Source organism: Phascolarctos cinereus, unplaced genomic scaffold (assembly GCF_003287225.1).
Source record: "Phascolarctos cinereus isolate Bilbo 61053 unplaced genomic scaffold, phaCin_HiC Scaffold_726;HRSCAF=1367, whole genome shotgun sequence".
Lineage (NCBI taxonomy): Eukaryota > Metazoa > Chordata > Mammalia > Diprotodontia > Phascolarctidae > Phascolarctos > Phascolarctos cinereus.
This window is the reverse complement of record NW_027556098.1, coordinates 243,880,264-243,897,815: the sequence shown is the minus strand read 5'-3', so window position 1 is coordinate 243,897,815 and position 17,552 is coordinate 243,880,264. Positions and strand designations below refer to the sequence as shown.

The window sequence follows — 17,552 nt, the reverse complement described above, 5'->3', positions numbered from 1 at the left end:
AATCAGTGTGATTTAAAGAATTTTTTCATGTGGCGAAATATAGCTTTGATTTCTTCTTCTGAAAACTGCATGTTCATATCCTTTCAACATTTGTCAACTGGGGAATAGCTTTTATTTTTAGAAATTTGGCTCAGTTTCCTATATATTTGAGAAATGATACCTTCATCAGAGAAACTTGCTGTAAATTTTTCTCCAGTTTCCAATTTTCCTTCTAATTTTATCTGCATGAGTTTTGTTTGTGCAAAAGTTTTTAAATTCCATATAATCAAAATTATTCATTATACTTTCTTCGATCTTCTTTATCTCTTGTTTGGTCATAAACTCTTCCTTTATCCATAGATCTGACAGATATTTTTTCCATGCTCCCCTAATTTATTTATGATGTCATCCTTAATACCTAAATCATTTATCCATTTGGACTTTAGCTTGGCATACAGTGCGAAATGCTGGTCTATGCCTAGTTTCTGCCAAAATGTTTTCCAATTTTGCCAGCAAATTTTGTCAAATGGCGAGTTCTTACCACAAAAGCTTGGATCTTTGAGTTTATAAAAAACTAGATTGCTATGGGCATTTACTACTATGTATTGTGCGCCTAATCTATTCAAATGATTTACCACTCTGTTTCTTAGCCAGTACCAGACTGATTTGATGATTACTGCTTAGTAATACAGTTTGATATCTGGTACTGCTGGGCTGCCTTCCTTCACATTTCTTTTTATTGATTTCCTTAATAGTCTTGACTTTTTATTTTTCCAGATGAATTTTATTATTTTTTCTAACTTTATAAAATAATTTTTGGTGGTTTGATTGGTATGGCACTGAATAAGTAAATTAACTTAAGGAGAACTGTCATTTTTATTATATTAGTTCAGCCTACCCATGAGCAATTAATATTTCTCCAATGGTTTGGATCTGTATTTTTATGGAAGTGTTTTGTAATTGTGTTCATAGTGTCCCTGGGTTTGTCTTGGAAGGCAGACTCCCAAGTATTTTATATTATCTGCAGTTATTTTCAATGGAATTTCTCTTTCTCTTCCTGCTGGACTTTGCTTATAGTATATAGAAATGCTGATGATTTGTATGGGTTTATTTTCTATCCTGAAATACTGCTGAAGTTGTTAACTGTTTCAACTATTTTTTAGCTGACTCTAGGGTTCTCTTAAGTATATCATCATATCATTTGTAAGGAATGATAATTTTGTTTAGTCATTGCTTATTTTCATTCCTTCAATTTCTTTTTTCTTATCTTATTGCTATAGCTAGGATTTATAGTACAACTTAAGTAATAGTGGTGATAATGGATATCCTTGCTTCCCCCGATCTTATTGGGAAGCCTTCAAGTTTATACTCATCACAGATAATGCTTGCTCTTGGTTTTTGATGTATAATATTTATCAATTTAAGAAAGGTTCCATTTATTCCTATGCTTTCTAGTGTTTTTTTCTCATAGAAATGGGTGTTATATTTTGTCAAAGGCATTTTCTGCATCTATTGAGACAATTACATAATTTTTGTTGTATTCGCTATTGGGCCAATTATACTTATAGTTTTCCTAATACAAAACCAGCCCTGCCTTCCTGGTATAAATCCTACTTGATCAAGCCCCAAAATTTAAAAATTTAAAAAATTATATATATAGGGACAGTGGATATAGCATTGGCCCTGGAGTCAGGAGTACCTAAGTTCAAATCTGGCCTCAGACACTAAACACTTACTAGCTGTGTGACCCTGGGCAAGTCACTTAACCCCACTGCCTAGCCTCCCCCCCAAAAAAAAATTTAAAAAAAAAAGCATATTTGTGTCATAAAGGGAATTGATAGGGCTCCTTTAACTATTTTTTTTCTTTTTGCTTTTAGGCAATTGGGGTTAAGTGACTTGCCCAGGGTCACACAGCTAGTAAGTGTCAAGTGTTTGGTCTGAGGCCGCATTTGAACTCAGGTCCTCCTGACTTCAGGGCCGGTGCTCTATCCACTGCGCCACCTAGCTGCCCCTCCTTTACCTATTTTTTAAAAACACTTTATAAAGTGTTGGGATTATTTCTTGAATGTCTGGTAGAATTCACTTGTGAATCCATCTTGTCCTGAGGATTTTTTCTTAGGGAACTCATTTATGGGTTGTTCAATTTCTTTTTCTAAAACAGGCTTATTTATTACATTTCTTCTTTTATTAGTGTGAGCAATTTATATTTTTGAAAATATTCATCCATTTCTCTTAGATTGTCAGTTTTTACTGGCATATAATTGAACAAAATAAGTCCTAATAATTGCTTTAATTTCCTCTTCATTGGTGTTGCAGTCACCCTTTTCATTTTTGATACTAGTAATTTTTTTTAAATCAAATTAACCAATTAACTAGCTCCTGGTTTTATGTGTTGGTTTGAGGGGTTTTTTTCAACTTTTAATTTTATTAATGTCTCCTTTGATTTTTTTTTTTAAGGCAATTGGGGTTAAGTGACTTGCACTGGGTCACACAGCTAATAAGTGTCAAGTGTTTGGTCTGAGGCCAGATTTGAACTCAGGTCCTCCTGACTTCAGGTCCGGTGCTCTGTCCACTGTGCCACCCAGCTGCCTTCCTTTGATTTTTAAGACTCCTATTTTGGTGTTTAATTGGGGAATTTGTTATTTTTCTAGCTATTTTAGTTGCATGCCCAATTCATTTATCTGTTCTTTGTCTGTTTTATTGAGGTAAGCATTTAGATATAAATTTCTCCCTAATTACCACTTTGGCTGTATCTCACAAATTTTGGAATGCTGTCTTGTCATTTTCCTTGATGAAATTATTGTTTCTATTGTGACATATAATAAGTTCGAAGGACTTGGTTTCCGGGTAATTAATAATTTTTATGGTCATTTGGCCTTCTCTTATAACCAAAGACCCCTCCTGGAGGCCTCTTGATGCTATTATATATCCTTGGAATAGTGGGTGTTCCCAACTGGCTGCAATCAACTTTGATTCATTAACATTAACATAATGAGAGAATGAATATTACCAGAAGTGGACCTATTCTAAAGTGGGGATGGGAGATGCTACTTTGATTATATCACTCACTCCCAGCTTGGGCAATCTCGACAATGGATCTACCTCCCACCTCTCACCCTCCAAGCTTGAGCAGAACACAATGGACTGGAATTCACCTAGATTAGATTCTCTTTTTAAGGTTTTTCTAGTTTGGTGGGGTAACAATTCCACCTAGATAAGACGGTCTAGGTGGGATAAATTTGGGGGGGGGGCAAGATCAGTAATGTCCTTCAAAGACTGGCTGTACTAACCTACAGGTTAGTATAGTAACTTCTTAATGAAAAAGAAAATTGTAATAATTGGTTATTGAGAGAAATAATCATTTCTTTCATTATGATTTATTTTTTTAGACTCTTGAGAGTCCCTTGGACAGCAAGGAGATCAAACCAATCAATACTTAAAAAGAAATTAATTCAGACTACTCACTGGAAAGTCAAATACTAAAGCTCATATATTTTGGCTACATAATGAGAAGACAGAACTCATTGGAAGACACTGATGTTGGGAGAGACTGAAGGCAAAAGATAAAGGGGACAGCAGAAGATGATATAGACAGATAGTGTAATGGAAATAATGAACATGAACTCTGACAGACGTTAAGAGATACTGGAAAATAGGAGGGCCTGGTGTGCTATGGTGCATGGGGTCATGAAGAGTTGGAAACCACTGAACATGATTTGTTCTTTTACCCACTCATTCTTTAGAAATAGATTATTTTGTTCCTAGTTAATTTTTTAATCTATGCTTCCATGGACCTTCCTTTAATATAATTTCTATTTATTACATTATGGTCTCAAAATGGTGCATTTAATATTAATGCTTTTCCGAATTTGCTTGTGAGATTTTTATGCCCTAATGATCAGTTTTTGTGAAGGTGCCATGTACAGCTAAGAAAAAGGTATACCCTTCTATTCCTATTCAGTTTCCTCTAAAGGTCTATCATATCTAATTAATAAAATCCTATTCATCCTCTTAACTTCTTTCTTATTGAATGGATAGATTTATCTAACTCTCAGAAGGAAAGCTGAGGTCCCTCACTAGTGGAGTTTTACTATTTCCTCTCGTAATTAATTTTAACCTTTCCTTTAAGAATTTGGTTGCTATATCATTTGGTGCATATGTTTAGTATCCATATTACTTCATTGCCTATAGTTTCTTTTAGTAAGATGTAGTTTCCCTGCTTATCCCTTTTAATTAAGTCTGTTTTTGCTTTTGCTTTGTCTGAGATCATGATTGCTACTCCTGCATTTTTTACTGATTCTTCTCCAGCTTCTTATTTTAAGACTCTGTGTATCATTCTGTTTCAAGTATGTTTCTTGTAAATGACATATTGTTGAATTCTGGTTTCTAATCCATTCTTCTATCCACTTCTCTTTTATGAGTGAGTTCATCCCATTCATGGTTTGACTACTAACTGTGCATTTCCCTATTTTCTTCTGTTTATCCTTCTCTAACTTGGTTTTGCTTCTGCCCACTGCCTTTTTTTTTTAATCTGTTCTCCCTTTTATTCTCCTCTGCCTCCTCTTCCCCTCCTAATTCCCCACTGGGTAAGATAGATTTCTATTATCAATTTTGTGTGTGTATTTCCTTCTTTGAACCAATTTAGATGTGAGGTTGTAGCACTGCCTCCTCCCCTCCCATTTCCCCTTCCATTATAAAAAGCTCTTCATTACATGCCTCTTTTATGTGAGATAATTTTCCCCCTCTCTTCTTCCTTCTCCCAAGGAATATTTCTTCTGCACCTGTACATTTTTTTCATTATCCCAACATAATCGACTCAACTCCTGGCACCCTCTATGTAGAATCCTTCTAATTGCCCTAATAATAATAAAGATTTTAGAAGTTACATGTTATCTTCCCCTGCAGGAACATGGGAATATATACATTTTATATATTTAAATATATAACATTTTGTTTATTTAAGTGTAAGTTATTGAGTCCCTTATGATTTCTTTTTCAGGTTTACCTTTTTAATGATTCTTTTGAGTCTTGTATTTGAAAGTCAGATTTTTCTTTTCAGTTCTGGACTTTTTTTTCAGGAATACCTGAAAATCTTTTATTAATTTTTTTTGCCCTGACAGTTTATACTAGTTTAAGTTATTCTTTGTTATAATCCCATTTGCCCCGTTTGCCTTCCAGAATATTATATTTCAAGCCGTTTGCTCCTTTAGTGTGGTAGCTGCTAAATCTTGTGTTATCCTGTTGCTCCATGACATTTGAAGTTTCTTTCTGGCTGCTTGAAGTATTTTCTCTTTGACTTGGGAGTTTTCCTTGGGATCTCTTTCAGATGGTGATTGGTAGATTGTTTCAATTTCTGGTTTACCCTCTGATTCTAGGATATCAGGGCAATTTTCCCTGACAATTTCTCAAAATATGATGTATAGGCTTTTTTTGATCATGGCTTTCAAGTAGTCCAATAACTTTAACATCTTTCCTTAATCTATTTTCCAGGTCAGTTGTTTTTCCAATGAAATATTTCATATTTTCTTGTATTTTTTCCATTCTTTTGACTTTTATTATTTCTTGATGTCTCATGGAGTCATTAGCTTCCACTTGTCCAATTCTAATTTTTAAGGAATTACTTTCATCACTGAGCTCTTTTTCCATTTGGCCAGTTCTGCTTTTTAAGTTCTTTTCATCCATGAATTTTTATATCTTTTTTTTTTTTACCATTTAGCCAATTCTGTGTTTTAAGGTGTTATTTTCTTCAGTATTTTTTGTGCCTCTTTTACTAAGCTATTGTCTTTTCAAAATTTTCTTCCCTTGCTCTCATTTTTTTTACCTAAAATCTCCTCTACCACTCATTTAATTTTGACAATACTTTAGCTCAAGAAATTCTTATTAGACTTGTGTCCAATTCATTTTTTTTCCCTTTGAGGCTTTGCTTGTAGTTTTTTCACATTATTGTCTTCTTCTGAGTTTGCCTCAATCTACCCTATCATAATGATTTTTTTTTTTGTGGCTAGGCAGTGGGGTTAAGTGACTTGCCCAGAGCCACACAGCCAGTAAGTGTCAAGTGTCTGAGGCTGCATTTGAACTCAGGTCCTCTTGACTCCAGGGCCAGTGCTCTATCCACTGAGCCACCTAGCTGCCCCCATAATAACTTTTTATAGTCAGGTTCATTTTTTATTGTTGGCCCATTTTTCCACCCTATTTCTTGATTTTTGAACTTTATGTTTAAGTTGGGCTCTGTTTTCAACATGGGACAGGGAGGTGCACTGTCTTAAGCTTCAGGCTTTTTCATACTACTGTTTTCAGAGGTAGTTCAGGGGGGTTGGATGTTTTCAGTACTTACCAAGTGATGTGATCTGGGGAGAGTTGTGGTCATTGCTCTCCTGGTCTCACTCTGGTCCTTACCCAGGAAGAGCCCCTGCTCCCTTATGACCAAAAGTGATTCTGTTTTTAGGGCTCCTGCTCCCTTGGAACCAGAAGTGATACTGTTCCTCAGGGTCCCCAATCTCTTGTGACCAAAAGCAACACTGCTTCTCAGGGCTCCTACTCCCTCTTGACCAAAAGTGTACCTCTTTGCCCTTGAACTATGATTCAGAACTGGTTATAGGCAGTGAATTTGTCAAACAGCATCCAGTCCTGCACCCAGTACTAGCATAGGGGTCCCCTGTAATCTTTCTGACCAGTTGCCATGTCCCCTTACTGTCACTGGCTTGAGAGCACCTGAAGTTGCTACTGCTGCTGCTTCTGTCACCACCACCTAGTCTCACTACTGGGTTTCATCCATATGGGTTACAAGCAAGGCTCCACTTCTGCATCACAGATCACTTTCTAACCTCCCAAGTTGTCTTGGGATAGAGGAATGTCTCACTTTGTCTTTTTGTTGGCTCTGCTACTCCAGAATTCTATTTGAGGTGTTATTTTTAAAGATGTTTGGAGGGGAATGTTGGGAGAGTTTGGCTGAGTGCTTTCTCTATACCACCATCTTGGCTTCACAGTTCCGTTAGTTTCTTAACAGTGCTATAATGTTGCAAAACCACAATTTATTTTAGTCATTTATGAATCAACAGACATCTTTGTTTCTGATTATTTACCTAGACAGGATGTTTCTACCATTAATCTCTTTGCAAATATACGCTTAGCAGTGGGATTGTGGGGCAAGGGATGTAGACATTTTAATAATTTTTTAGCATGACTATTTTTCAGAATGGTTGGACCATCATAGTTTTACCCACTGTATTAGTACAGCTATTTTGCTATAGTCTCTCCAATACTATTTCAACTTTTCGCCATCCTTGCCACATTTTTTGAGGGTGAGGGAAAAGAAATCTCATGATTGACTGGATCTGCATTTATTATTAGTAGTTAAGATCTCTATTTCATGTTCAGTTAATTAATATATTTTATGTTTTTATAAATAATGCTTTCTTTTAAATGTCATTTTGTTAGCATACAATTGCAGGCTGCGCTAATACTTTTTCTTTTATTTTGTGAAATGAGTACATCTTTGCTCATACCACTGATTGAGAGGTATGGAGAGTATTTATGCCATTGTATACTGTTTTCTTTTAAAAGCACATCACTCGCTAGAAACATGCAGCCTTAAAGGCTCTATAAAGCCTTCTAAATGAATCCACAGCAATGTAAACCATCAAGGCCAAAACAAGTGTCAGTCTACTGTTCTGTTATCTTTTATAGGGGCTGCATAAAGTGGGACAACGAATTGGACCCAAGATTGAGCAGGTGGAAAATATTAGGTTAGATTACATAATGCTTCCCAATTAGCCCAGACTGCTTATTGCTAACATCAGTGCTGCTATATATCATCAGATCTACTGAAGACTCCTAAAAAAAAAAATTGTCACCAAAGTCCCGTCAAATGTTCAGCATCAGAAGTGAACAGGATTTTATCAGTGGAAATGACATTAGAAGTATTTCCATCTGCTTTGCCACTATATCCTCAGGATTATGGGACCTTTCCATGTGACTCACAGCTGAATCCTTCCATATGTATTTATACCATTGTATATTGTTTTCTTTTAAAAGAAGGCTTTATAGAATTCTCTGGCTCAGTACAGTTAGTAAAATCTCCTCTGTGAATAGAAGCATTGAGAGAATCTTGTCATCAATAGACTCTTTTTTTTTTTGCAGGAAATTTTCCATGACATTGGCAGGCTGTATTTCAGCCTCTCTATCTGCCTAGTTTATACCTTGCTCAACAGCAATACTCAGTGTATCAATGAACAGTTACCTCTGTAGTCATATTTTTTATAGATCAATATTATATAAGACTGTATTTAGGGGACATCTCTGAGAAGAGCCTTTAAGGCTGCATGATTTTAGCAAGTGATGTGCTTCTAGGATGAAGGCTATGGGCACTGGAATGACAATATTTCCATTCCAGTGCCCATAGCCTTCATCCTAGAAGATAATACCTGGGGAGATGCAGTTGGGCAACTGCTCCTGCAGGTGTTATCATCAGATCTATTAAAGACTCCTAAAAAGAAAAATTTTGTCACCAAAGTCCTGTCAAATGTTCAGCATCAGAAGCAAATAGGATTTTATCAGTGGAAATGACATTAGAAAAGAAGTATTTCCATCTGCTTTGCCACTATATCCTCAGAATTATGGGACCTTTCCATGTGACTTACAGCTGAATCCTTCCATATGTCTTTTCTTCCCCCATTAGAATGTAAGCTCTTTGAGAACAGGGCCTGACTATCTTACTTTATTATCCAGAGCTTAGTATAGTGCTTTGCACATACTATGTGCTTAGTAAATGCTTTATTCATTTATTCACATATGTCCATGATATATTTTATTTGGCTTAACATTTGCAAGTCAGTTGACAATAAGCTATCATCTAATTAGACTCACCATGTTTTTTTCAATTCCCACTGGCAACCCATGAAATATGCAAAATACCATATCTAAATCACCATGAAACCCATACCCAGGTAGGACACTTAAACATGCTATGTTATAAGGCTTAAGAAAATATATGTACACTTTTAAGTATATGTATACACATGCTTATGGCTAATTGACAATGAGGGGATGATAGGAAAAAAAATTAGTTTCTTTGGTAACTTCTTTATCAATAGGCATACTGGGCAAACATTTGCCATTATGCTACATTTTCTTTAATTCAATTACACACACACACAAAAGTCACTTTAATTTTATTTTCAAATTAATTAATTTCAATGATACACAAAAATGCCACTTGAGTATAATTTTCATATTAACAACCTGCTATCATACCATTTATTGTAGCAGTGATAAGCCTTATATAAAACCATCACATCACCAACACAGTCTCAGACTCTAAACACATACAGCATTGTTAATGTGTTTGAGGATAAGATGTGTGTTTCATTTATCTACAATCAGAGAATATTATTCATTCATAAAGTATAATCTTTGGACAGTTTCAAGTGAAGCTTAATAATCAAAGTAGTTTCAAGTCATTTTACTTGTATCACAGGTTATGTCAAGATTCTAATGGAATGTAATTGTGAAAATCAGTGACAACCTTTGAAAATTAGCAGCTAATTATCAAATATTCTATAACTATATATTTTATAACCTAAAGATCTTAAAAGGCAATGGATATTAACCCAATATTATTAATTACAATCTGACATAAAAGAAACTAAATTATTTATGCTTTAAATTCCATTATTCTGAGCAGGAAGATGACAATTTCTAATAACATGTATTCTAAATAATGAGTTAGACATTTAAGAGATTTAAATTTCAGTAGTAACAATGCCTAAAAACCAGTGTTTTAACCAATTCTACTGCTGTTGTACAATTAAATTTCCAGAAAACAAAAGGAAAGAAAGGTTAAAATGGAGCTATCAAAGTGCAAGTGGTTAATAGTTAAATGAATATAAGTTTCAATAAATAAGCAAACATTTCAAATTGTCAATAATTTTCTTGAACGCCTGATCAGCTATCCATTTTTAAAACACAAAATGTTTTAAAAATAAATACATTTTATAACCATTTTCAACCACTGAGACAATACCAGTTTCTATAAAAGATATAGCTTGTAGCCTGACAACTAGTTTCATGGAACCTTGCTTATTTCAATAATTAGTTATTTCCATTGTCAGAAAAATAAAAAGTCTTAGAAAATGCTACCTGACAATTTGATTTTTTTAGTACTAATTCTATTAAGGTACTTCAGATTTTGGCTTAGCCACTGAAAATTTAGAAGAGAAATTTACAAATAAATAGTGCAAAATAATCAGGAGGCAACTGACTTGGTTAGTCCTTCTGATTACAAATTGAATTAGTTTAGTTTACTATACTCCAAACCATGCATAGACATCTAATTTACTACTGTGTTTTCTAAAATAGATCAGTTACAAAATTTAAAATTAGATTGAAGGTAGTTTTCAAAAATCTCAGCTTTACAATTGAAAGAATATTTTAAGTACATAAAACAAAACTTTATCCAACCTTTTTGATAATCTTTCTATAGGTGAGAAAGAAAAACACTATTACTTTTGTTATAAGGAGACTATACATACCTTAAATCTTATGAAAAATACTTTTAGAAATAGTTAGATTTTTATGATATAGGTTAATTTATAGGAGAGAAATATTACATTTTTGCTTAAATACTGACATTATATCCATTCAGTAAGGCTTTAGTGGAGTTAATCCATAGTACTGGTATCATTTACCTTTCTTCCCCAATTTGTCTTCCTTCTTGACTGTCTTAATATTAGTTTCTTTTTCATCTTTCTTCTCTGACTTGTCAATTACTTTATATTCCTCCAAGATGGCTTTTCCAGTTTGCTTTGCTGTTCTTGTCACCACAGCTTTGATACCAATGTTGTCAATATTAAATGCAGTGACACCAACATTGATGGCAGAATTCATTGCATTATCTGTAGCATGACCAGCATCAGCCCCATATCTTTAAGAAAAAATTAAGATACAGTGAAACTACAATCTGAATTAGAGCATTCCAAAACAGAATAAGTAGAACAGGATAAGTTACCTTTGAAAAGAAAAATCTCAGTTTGTTTCAGTTTGATTGTTTTTAAAAGGAGATTAAATCACTTATATGAAGCCAAGCCATATTTTTTCCAAGAGTAAGAACATTTTGGGAAAATTAATTTCTTAAATGGCAGCACTTTATTTTTGTGTGAATTCTTCACCTTGACATTAAATATAACAAAGCTTCACTACATTTTGAAACATGTTAATCAGTGAGGTTCCTTGGTTTCCTTCTCCTAACAAGTTACTGAATTCTCCCATTCTCAAAAAAGGAAGAAATAACTTGTATTTATACTTCTTGTTCCTGCTAATACAGGCAAAATTTCAACTACAAATTAGCTGTCAGATGTCTGTAGTTCAACTATTTATTTCTCTGGGAAAATGCATTTTAATTTTAAACAATGTCATAAATGGTTAAGACTCATTTCTTTATCTTAAGCTCCAACATCTCCCAAGACGGAATCCCATATTCCATAACTACCCTGCTGCCCCTACTCTAGATGTAGCACTACACAATGGAAAAACTCAAGCAAACCTGGCTTCATATCCTGTTTCTGAAAATTACTAGCTATGTGACAACGGGCAATCATTAGACTTCTCTGACTTTAAATTTCTTCATCTCCAACATGGTAATGATGCTGCTTACAAATGACATCTTCCTCACAAGGATGTTTTGAGGTCTAAATGAGAAAATAAATGTAAAGGCATTTGGCAGACTTTTTTTCTTTTAGCTAGACTCATGATTTCATTAGCATAAGGAGCTGTCAGTGAGGAATGCTATCTGCCAGTGCAGATCACCACCTATATTGCACCTTAGAATCTTAGCTGCCTGAGGACACTGAGTTCAAGTGCCTTGCCCACGGTCACCCAATCAGTATATGACAGAGATAGGGTTCAAACCCAGGTCTTCCTGACTTCAAGACCAGCTCTTTATCATTTTACCACATCAACTTTCTTACAAGCTTTAAAGTTACATAAGTCAGTTGTTAAAGACATTTCCCGTTGACATCTTAAGCTGAACTTGCCTAAAACTGAACTCATAATCATCTCTTCCAATTTTCCTCAGTACTTTTGAAAGAACCAATTATCCTCTTACTTAATTTTGACAGTCCTTCTCATTTGTCTAATTACCTGCTAATACCTAGTAAACCTACCTATATAATATACCTTGCATCCATCTTCTTTTTCTCACTCACATTGCCACCATTCTAGTTCAGGTTCTCATGACCTCTTTTGCCTGGATTATTCAAAAAGCTTCTACACCAGTTTCCCTGCCTCATCTCTCTGCTCCAATACATCCCTTACTCTGCTGTAAGAGTGGTCTAGTCTTTCCAGTGCACAAGCTTGACCGTGTTAATTTACAACTCAAAAGTTTTTAATGGCTCCCCACTGTTTACAGGATAAAATGTAAACCCCTAAGCTGGCATTCTTGACTTTCCACAATACGGCTGCATTCTTATCTCATACTATTCCACATCATCTACTCATCATTGTAATCACATTGGACTATTTGCCCTTTCCTAGAATCTATTCTTACAAGTATGCACTGGCACAGATTTCCTGCCTGGACTGCACACTCATATATGCCTATTAAAATCCTTCTCTTCCTTTTAAGTTCAGTTTGGGTGTCATCTCTTCCATCAAGCCTTCCTTCCCTGGTCTCTTTGCCTTGCTCAATGAACCTAATATCCTCCATTAAACTTTTCTTATGTACTATCAAGCTTTAACTTATACTTATTTGTCTATATGTCTTATCTTCTATTTATACTTCATGCTGTTTGAGAAGTCACTATTTCTCAATTTTCATTCTTGTATGTAATACATAGAACCTCACACAAAGGCATCTACTATTGGTTTAATTAAGCTTGTTTTTGCAGACAAGGACGTGTAGGAAAATGTGTAAGATGAATAACTGCTAAAAAAAATGTGATAATGAATAGGGCACTGCCAACCTGGAAGGAGGTTTCTAAGCTCTGTCCTTGAACCTGTCCTGTTCAACACTGTCTTTATCCATGTCACTGATAAAAGAGAAAGCAATTTAGTAGGCACACTGATACACTAAAGTAAAGCCAGAGTAGATTGACCATAGGGCTGGAAATCATATAACATGAGAAACAAATCTCTAATAATGTTTTGCCTACACTGACCCTCCTCTGCAATGATGTTCTATTTTACAGATAATACTTTCTCTCTTCTATTATACTGCAAGCTTCTTAAAAACGGAGACTGTCTTATGATCTTTGTATTTCCCAACAACCAACGTGGTACCCTGTCTATAATGGCACTTAATAAATGTCTGTCCAATTTAATTGAATAAAAACCAATGTGCTGTAGGGGCTAGGAATGTTTAACCTGGAGAAGAGAAAGCAACAGGGAGAACAAGACAGATGCCTTCAAACATAAAAGGCTGCCATGTGGAAGAAGGATATATTCTATATGGCTCCAGAAGACAAAACACTAGGAGGCAGAACATGGGACTACACAAAGTTAAGAACTTTCTAACAATGTACTCATTAAAACAGTAAAGCATGCTGCCTCAGAGTCAGAGTTCCTTGTCATTATAAATGTTTTAGCAGAGATTACATGACTAACTAGGATTCTAGCATTAATAGAAGACAGTACCAGAATACTTCTAAGGTTCTTTCCAACTTTAAGATTCTATGCTTCTCCAGTTTCCTGTCTTCTTCCTTCTGTCAAAGATACTTCTAAGTGCTACACTGTCTGAGTCTAGATGACTAGGGACCTTCCTTCAGCTGGATACAATTTTTCTATCCCTTGCAAATACTGACAGAGTGTCTTCAGGCTCAGAAAGAAATCTGTTGAACTGAATTCAGAATACTAAAGACTAGGTAGAAAATAGGAAGTATGCAGTTAACTATAAAGACTCCCTAGTCTATAATATGGTGATAATAGGGGTTGACTCTCGTTTCCCCAGCTAGAACTTGCCAATTTATCAAAGGCAATTCAGTCTACTAATTGGACAAAGTGGTTATCATACATTGTGCAATATCACCGTGTAATAGGTAGAGTATTTGAAGGACTCTTCAGTAGCAAAGATGTATCTGAATACTGTTAATTCAATGAATTCTGTAATTTAAACATATCTTTCTCCATTAATATGGCATTACTCTTATTACCATATGCTTGTAATAAAGATAGCACTAGAACACTATTACAGAATCTCAGAGGTCATTTAGTTCAGTCCATTACCTCGTTCAGGTATCCATTCTATGACATCCCTGCTTAAAGATCTTTAGTGATGGAGAATTCGATAACACCCAATGCAGCCTGTTCCATTTTGGAACAGCTCTAATTATTAGGATTTTTTTTCCTTACATTAAACTAAAATCTGTTTCTCTGAAACTTCTACCTGTTGCTCCTCGTTCTGGCTTCTGGGGCCAACAGAACAACTTTCACAAGTCAGCCCTTCAGATACTTGAAGACAAGACAGCTATCACATCTGCTCCCTAAGTCTTCTTACCAATCCTTCATCTGATTCTCTCTATATAGCATGGATTCCAGAACACTTATCATCCTGGTCATACCATAGTAGCTCAGATAAAATCCAATCAAAATTTAAGGAGAATCTTAATTAATTTATTAATCAATCAAATAACACTATATTTCTTACAGAAAGGTATTTTTCATTAAACTTACACTTCATAAAAATGTATTTTGCTACCATGAAATCTTACTGAGTGGAAAAAAATGGGCTGGCTACATCTCTTTGAAGAATTTAAGTGGAAAAAAAGAAGCCTGACAGAGAAATTTAGAAGCTGTGCAGAAGACTGAGGTGAATTATTTGACAGATATTGTACTACAATTAACTGTGTCAAGTTTAAGTTACTTATTGCTTTTCATGGTTGCTGTAGATCTTCAAGTTCCTATATCTAAAATAAGACAAAAATATCACTGTAACTGAGAAAGTAAACTAGTCATTCATATTATCCTCTGAAAAACTGTTATAATAAGCATCATTATAATACAATTGAGTATACTAGACAATAGGTAAAAAAATAAAAATGGCTGAAATGATTAACATAATAATCATAATAACATCATAAACCTGCATAAGTCAACTATAGTCCAATACCATAATCAAAATTGTAAAATCACAGAAAGTTTCCTTTAACATAGGTGACTTTTTCAGTCATATTTTTATCAAAAAATAAAAGACAATCTTGTTTGTTAGCTGAGTAGAACACCGGCAATCAGATAAAAAAAATCTACACTTTATGTATTTTTCTCTTTTTTGGAAGTATAATGCATATGAAATTTTAAAAATGTTCTTTCTTTTTTTTATCATGAGTTCCAAATTCTTTCCCTCCCCCTCGTTCCTCTCCCACCCGTCAAAAAGACAAGCAATATGATACCCATTATACATGTGGAGTCATGCAAAACATTTCCATATTATCCATATAAACATATACAATTAGTGCAGTTTTACAAACAGCTACTTCCGATTATGTTTTTATTTTGTCATGGGGTGGTGGTGGTTGTGGTACAGGGTTTAGGGGAGAGAAATGAGCTAGCAATAATGCTGTCAAAAATAAAAAGAAGAAAAGAAGATCAGGAAAAGCTACCTGTAGAACAGGGGACATCAACTGAGCCTGGAAGAAAGCTACAAACTGTGAGAGAAGGAGGTGAGGAAGGAGTGTATTCCATGCAGAGGAGTTAAGCCTATGCAAAGGCATGGAGGTAGGAGGTGGAGTACTAAATACAGGTAACAGCAAATAGGACAGCTGGGTTGTAACACAGCACATGAAGAATAGTGAGATGAAACAAGCAGGACCAGATGGCGATGGCCTTTAAATGCCCAGCGGAGGGGTTTATATTTTATGCTAGTGGCAAGAGGGAGTAATTGAAGGTTCAGGGAGATGGAGGGGGTATGACAGGAAAGGAGGTAATGATGTGGATGACATAGTCAGACTTGTCTTATTTTGACAATGTATATGTTGGTAGCGCCCCCTTCCTTAACTTAAAATTGCCCTGATTGGGAACTACTGATTTAGGTAATCCAATTTGTTTCTCAGGCAATTTGCCAAAACAACTTCATGGTAGGGTTTGGTTATAATATACTATGATGATAGCTATTACTGTGAAATGACAATAATCAGGGCAACATTATGTGAGGCTAGTTTTATATGTAATTCATACAGGTAAAGTAAAGATATTCAAACCATAGAATGACAAGGCTGGAAGGATCTTAGAGATCACCTAGTCCCAACCGCTCATGTTGCAGATGAAGAAACTAAGGCCCAGAAAAGTTAAGTGACACAACTGTGTTTACACAGTTTTTTTCATCATAAATAAGTTATTGCCTCCCCATTGTTTGAAAAAACAAAACAAAACAATCTCATACCAGTAGAAAATAAGATTCTGGCCCAATACTTAAAAATAGCCAGACAGTTGTTTTAAGTCAAGATTTTTACAAATGACAGAAGAAGTTAACCAAGTGTTTCTGTTGTTAAAAATTAAAATTAAAATTAAACTTACTTGTGTTGAACTGTATGTACAGTTTCTGAAGTAACTTTTTTAACTATGCATTTAGCTGCACATTCCATTCCTTGCCATACAGTTGAAAACCCTGAAAGAATTATTTTTAAATAAGCTTAATTAGCTATAACTAAATGGACTGCTTTCCTAGTTTAATATACCTGAATCTTTCTGTTACCTTGAAGGCTACTTGCTGCTACAACCATGGCACCTTCCAAAGGGGATTTCCCATCTTTGTCTTTTTTAAGAGATTCTGGAACAAGTTTGCCTCCATGCTTCTTGACATGTGGGGCTAATTCTCTTCCAACACAGTTTGCTATGGAACATACTCCTTCCACTAATATGTGTACAAAAACAAATATTTAGAAACCATGTTAAAGATTTTAAAATTAAACAATTATACACGGCTATCCTTCCTATTCGAAAAAAAAAGGCACAGATGAGCACGGTGGTTATAATGACCAGTGTATGGTTTGAAACTTTTGGGGAGTCTATTAATATTTATAACCCTGCCTCTTTAATATACCTCCATAGTTTTGTTTAAAAATAATCATTCTCATTTTTATTGCTATAGTGAACCAGTGAGTTTAAGTGTTTTCAAAACATTAACAAGCATACTATGACATATTTATTTGTGCTTAATTATTAAAAATTAAACATCAAAAAATCAGAAAATGCCACAATGAATTTCCAAAAATAATTTTTACTAGAATTTCAGTAAAATGTAAGTCTAACAGAATGTAAGCTCCTTGAGAACAGGGACTATTTTTCATTTTGTGTCCATATCTCCAGGACCTGGCACTGGGTATTACACATAACTACTTTATAAAGTTCTTGTTGAAGTCAAAAACAATTTAGGCTATAGGATTTTAGTTACTTAGCTACCAAAAGTCATGTACACTTAAAACAGCAAATACCAGAAATATTTTCAAGAGACAGATTTGACATCTCCCATCTCCTCAACAAAGCTGCTTCATCCCAAATGTTCATTAATAAAGTCAACCATTGTAGAAATGCTTTTGAATAACTGCCATTTTTCCCTAAAACTGAAAAAAGAGAGTACAACATAGTTA

General features: G+C 34.7%; 1 protein-coding gene across 5 annotated transcripts in view; it reads right to left on the bottom strand.

Annotated features, from left to right (window-relative positions):
• Window positions 1–9,132: 9,132 nt before the first annotated feature.
• The window catches only part of SPART (spartin), a 44,785-nt gene continuing 36,365 nt past the window's right edge, over window positions 9,133–17,552 (bottom strand). For 4 of the 5 annotated variants that reach the window (XM_020978714.2, XM_020978712.2, XM_078147052.1 and 1 more), the window contains 3 exons: window positions 16,658–16,816; window positions 16,480–16,570; window positions 9,133–10,900 (listed from right to left, as the gene is read on the bottom strand). In XM_020978714.2, coding sequence (XP_020834373.1) covers window positions 10,657–10,900; window positions 16,480–16,570; window positions 16,658–16,816 — 494 coding nt within the window. In that variant the 3' untranslated portion in view covers window positions 9,133–10,656. Of the gene's footprint in view, window positions 10,901–14,830; window positions 14,874–16,479; window positions 16,571–16,657; window positions 16,817–17,552 lie in introns of all 5 variants that reach the window. The other variant, XM_020978716.2, reaches the window with a different exon arrangement.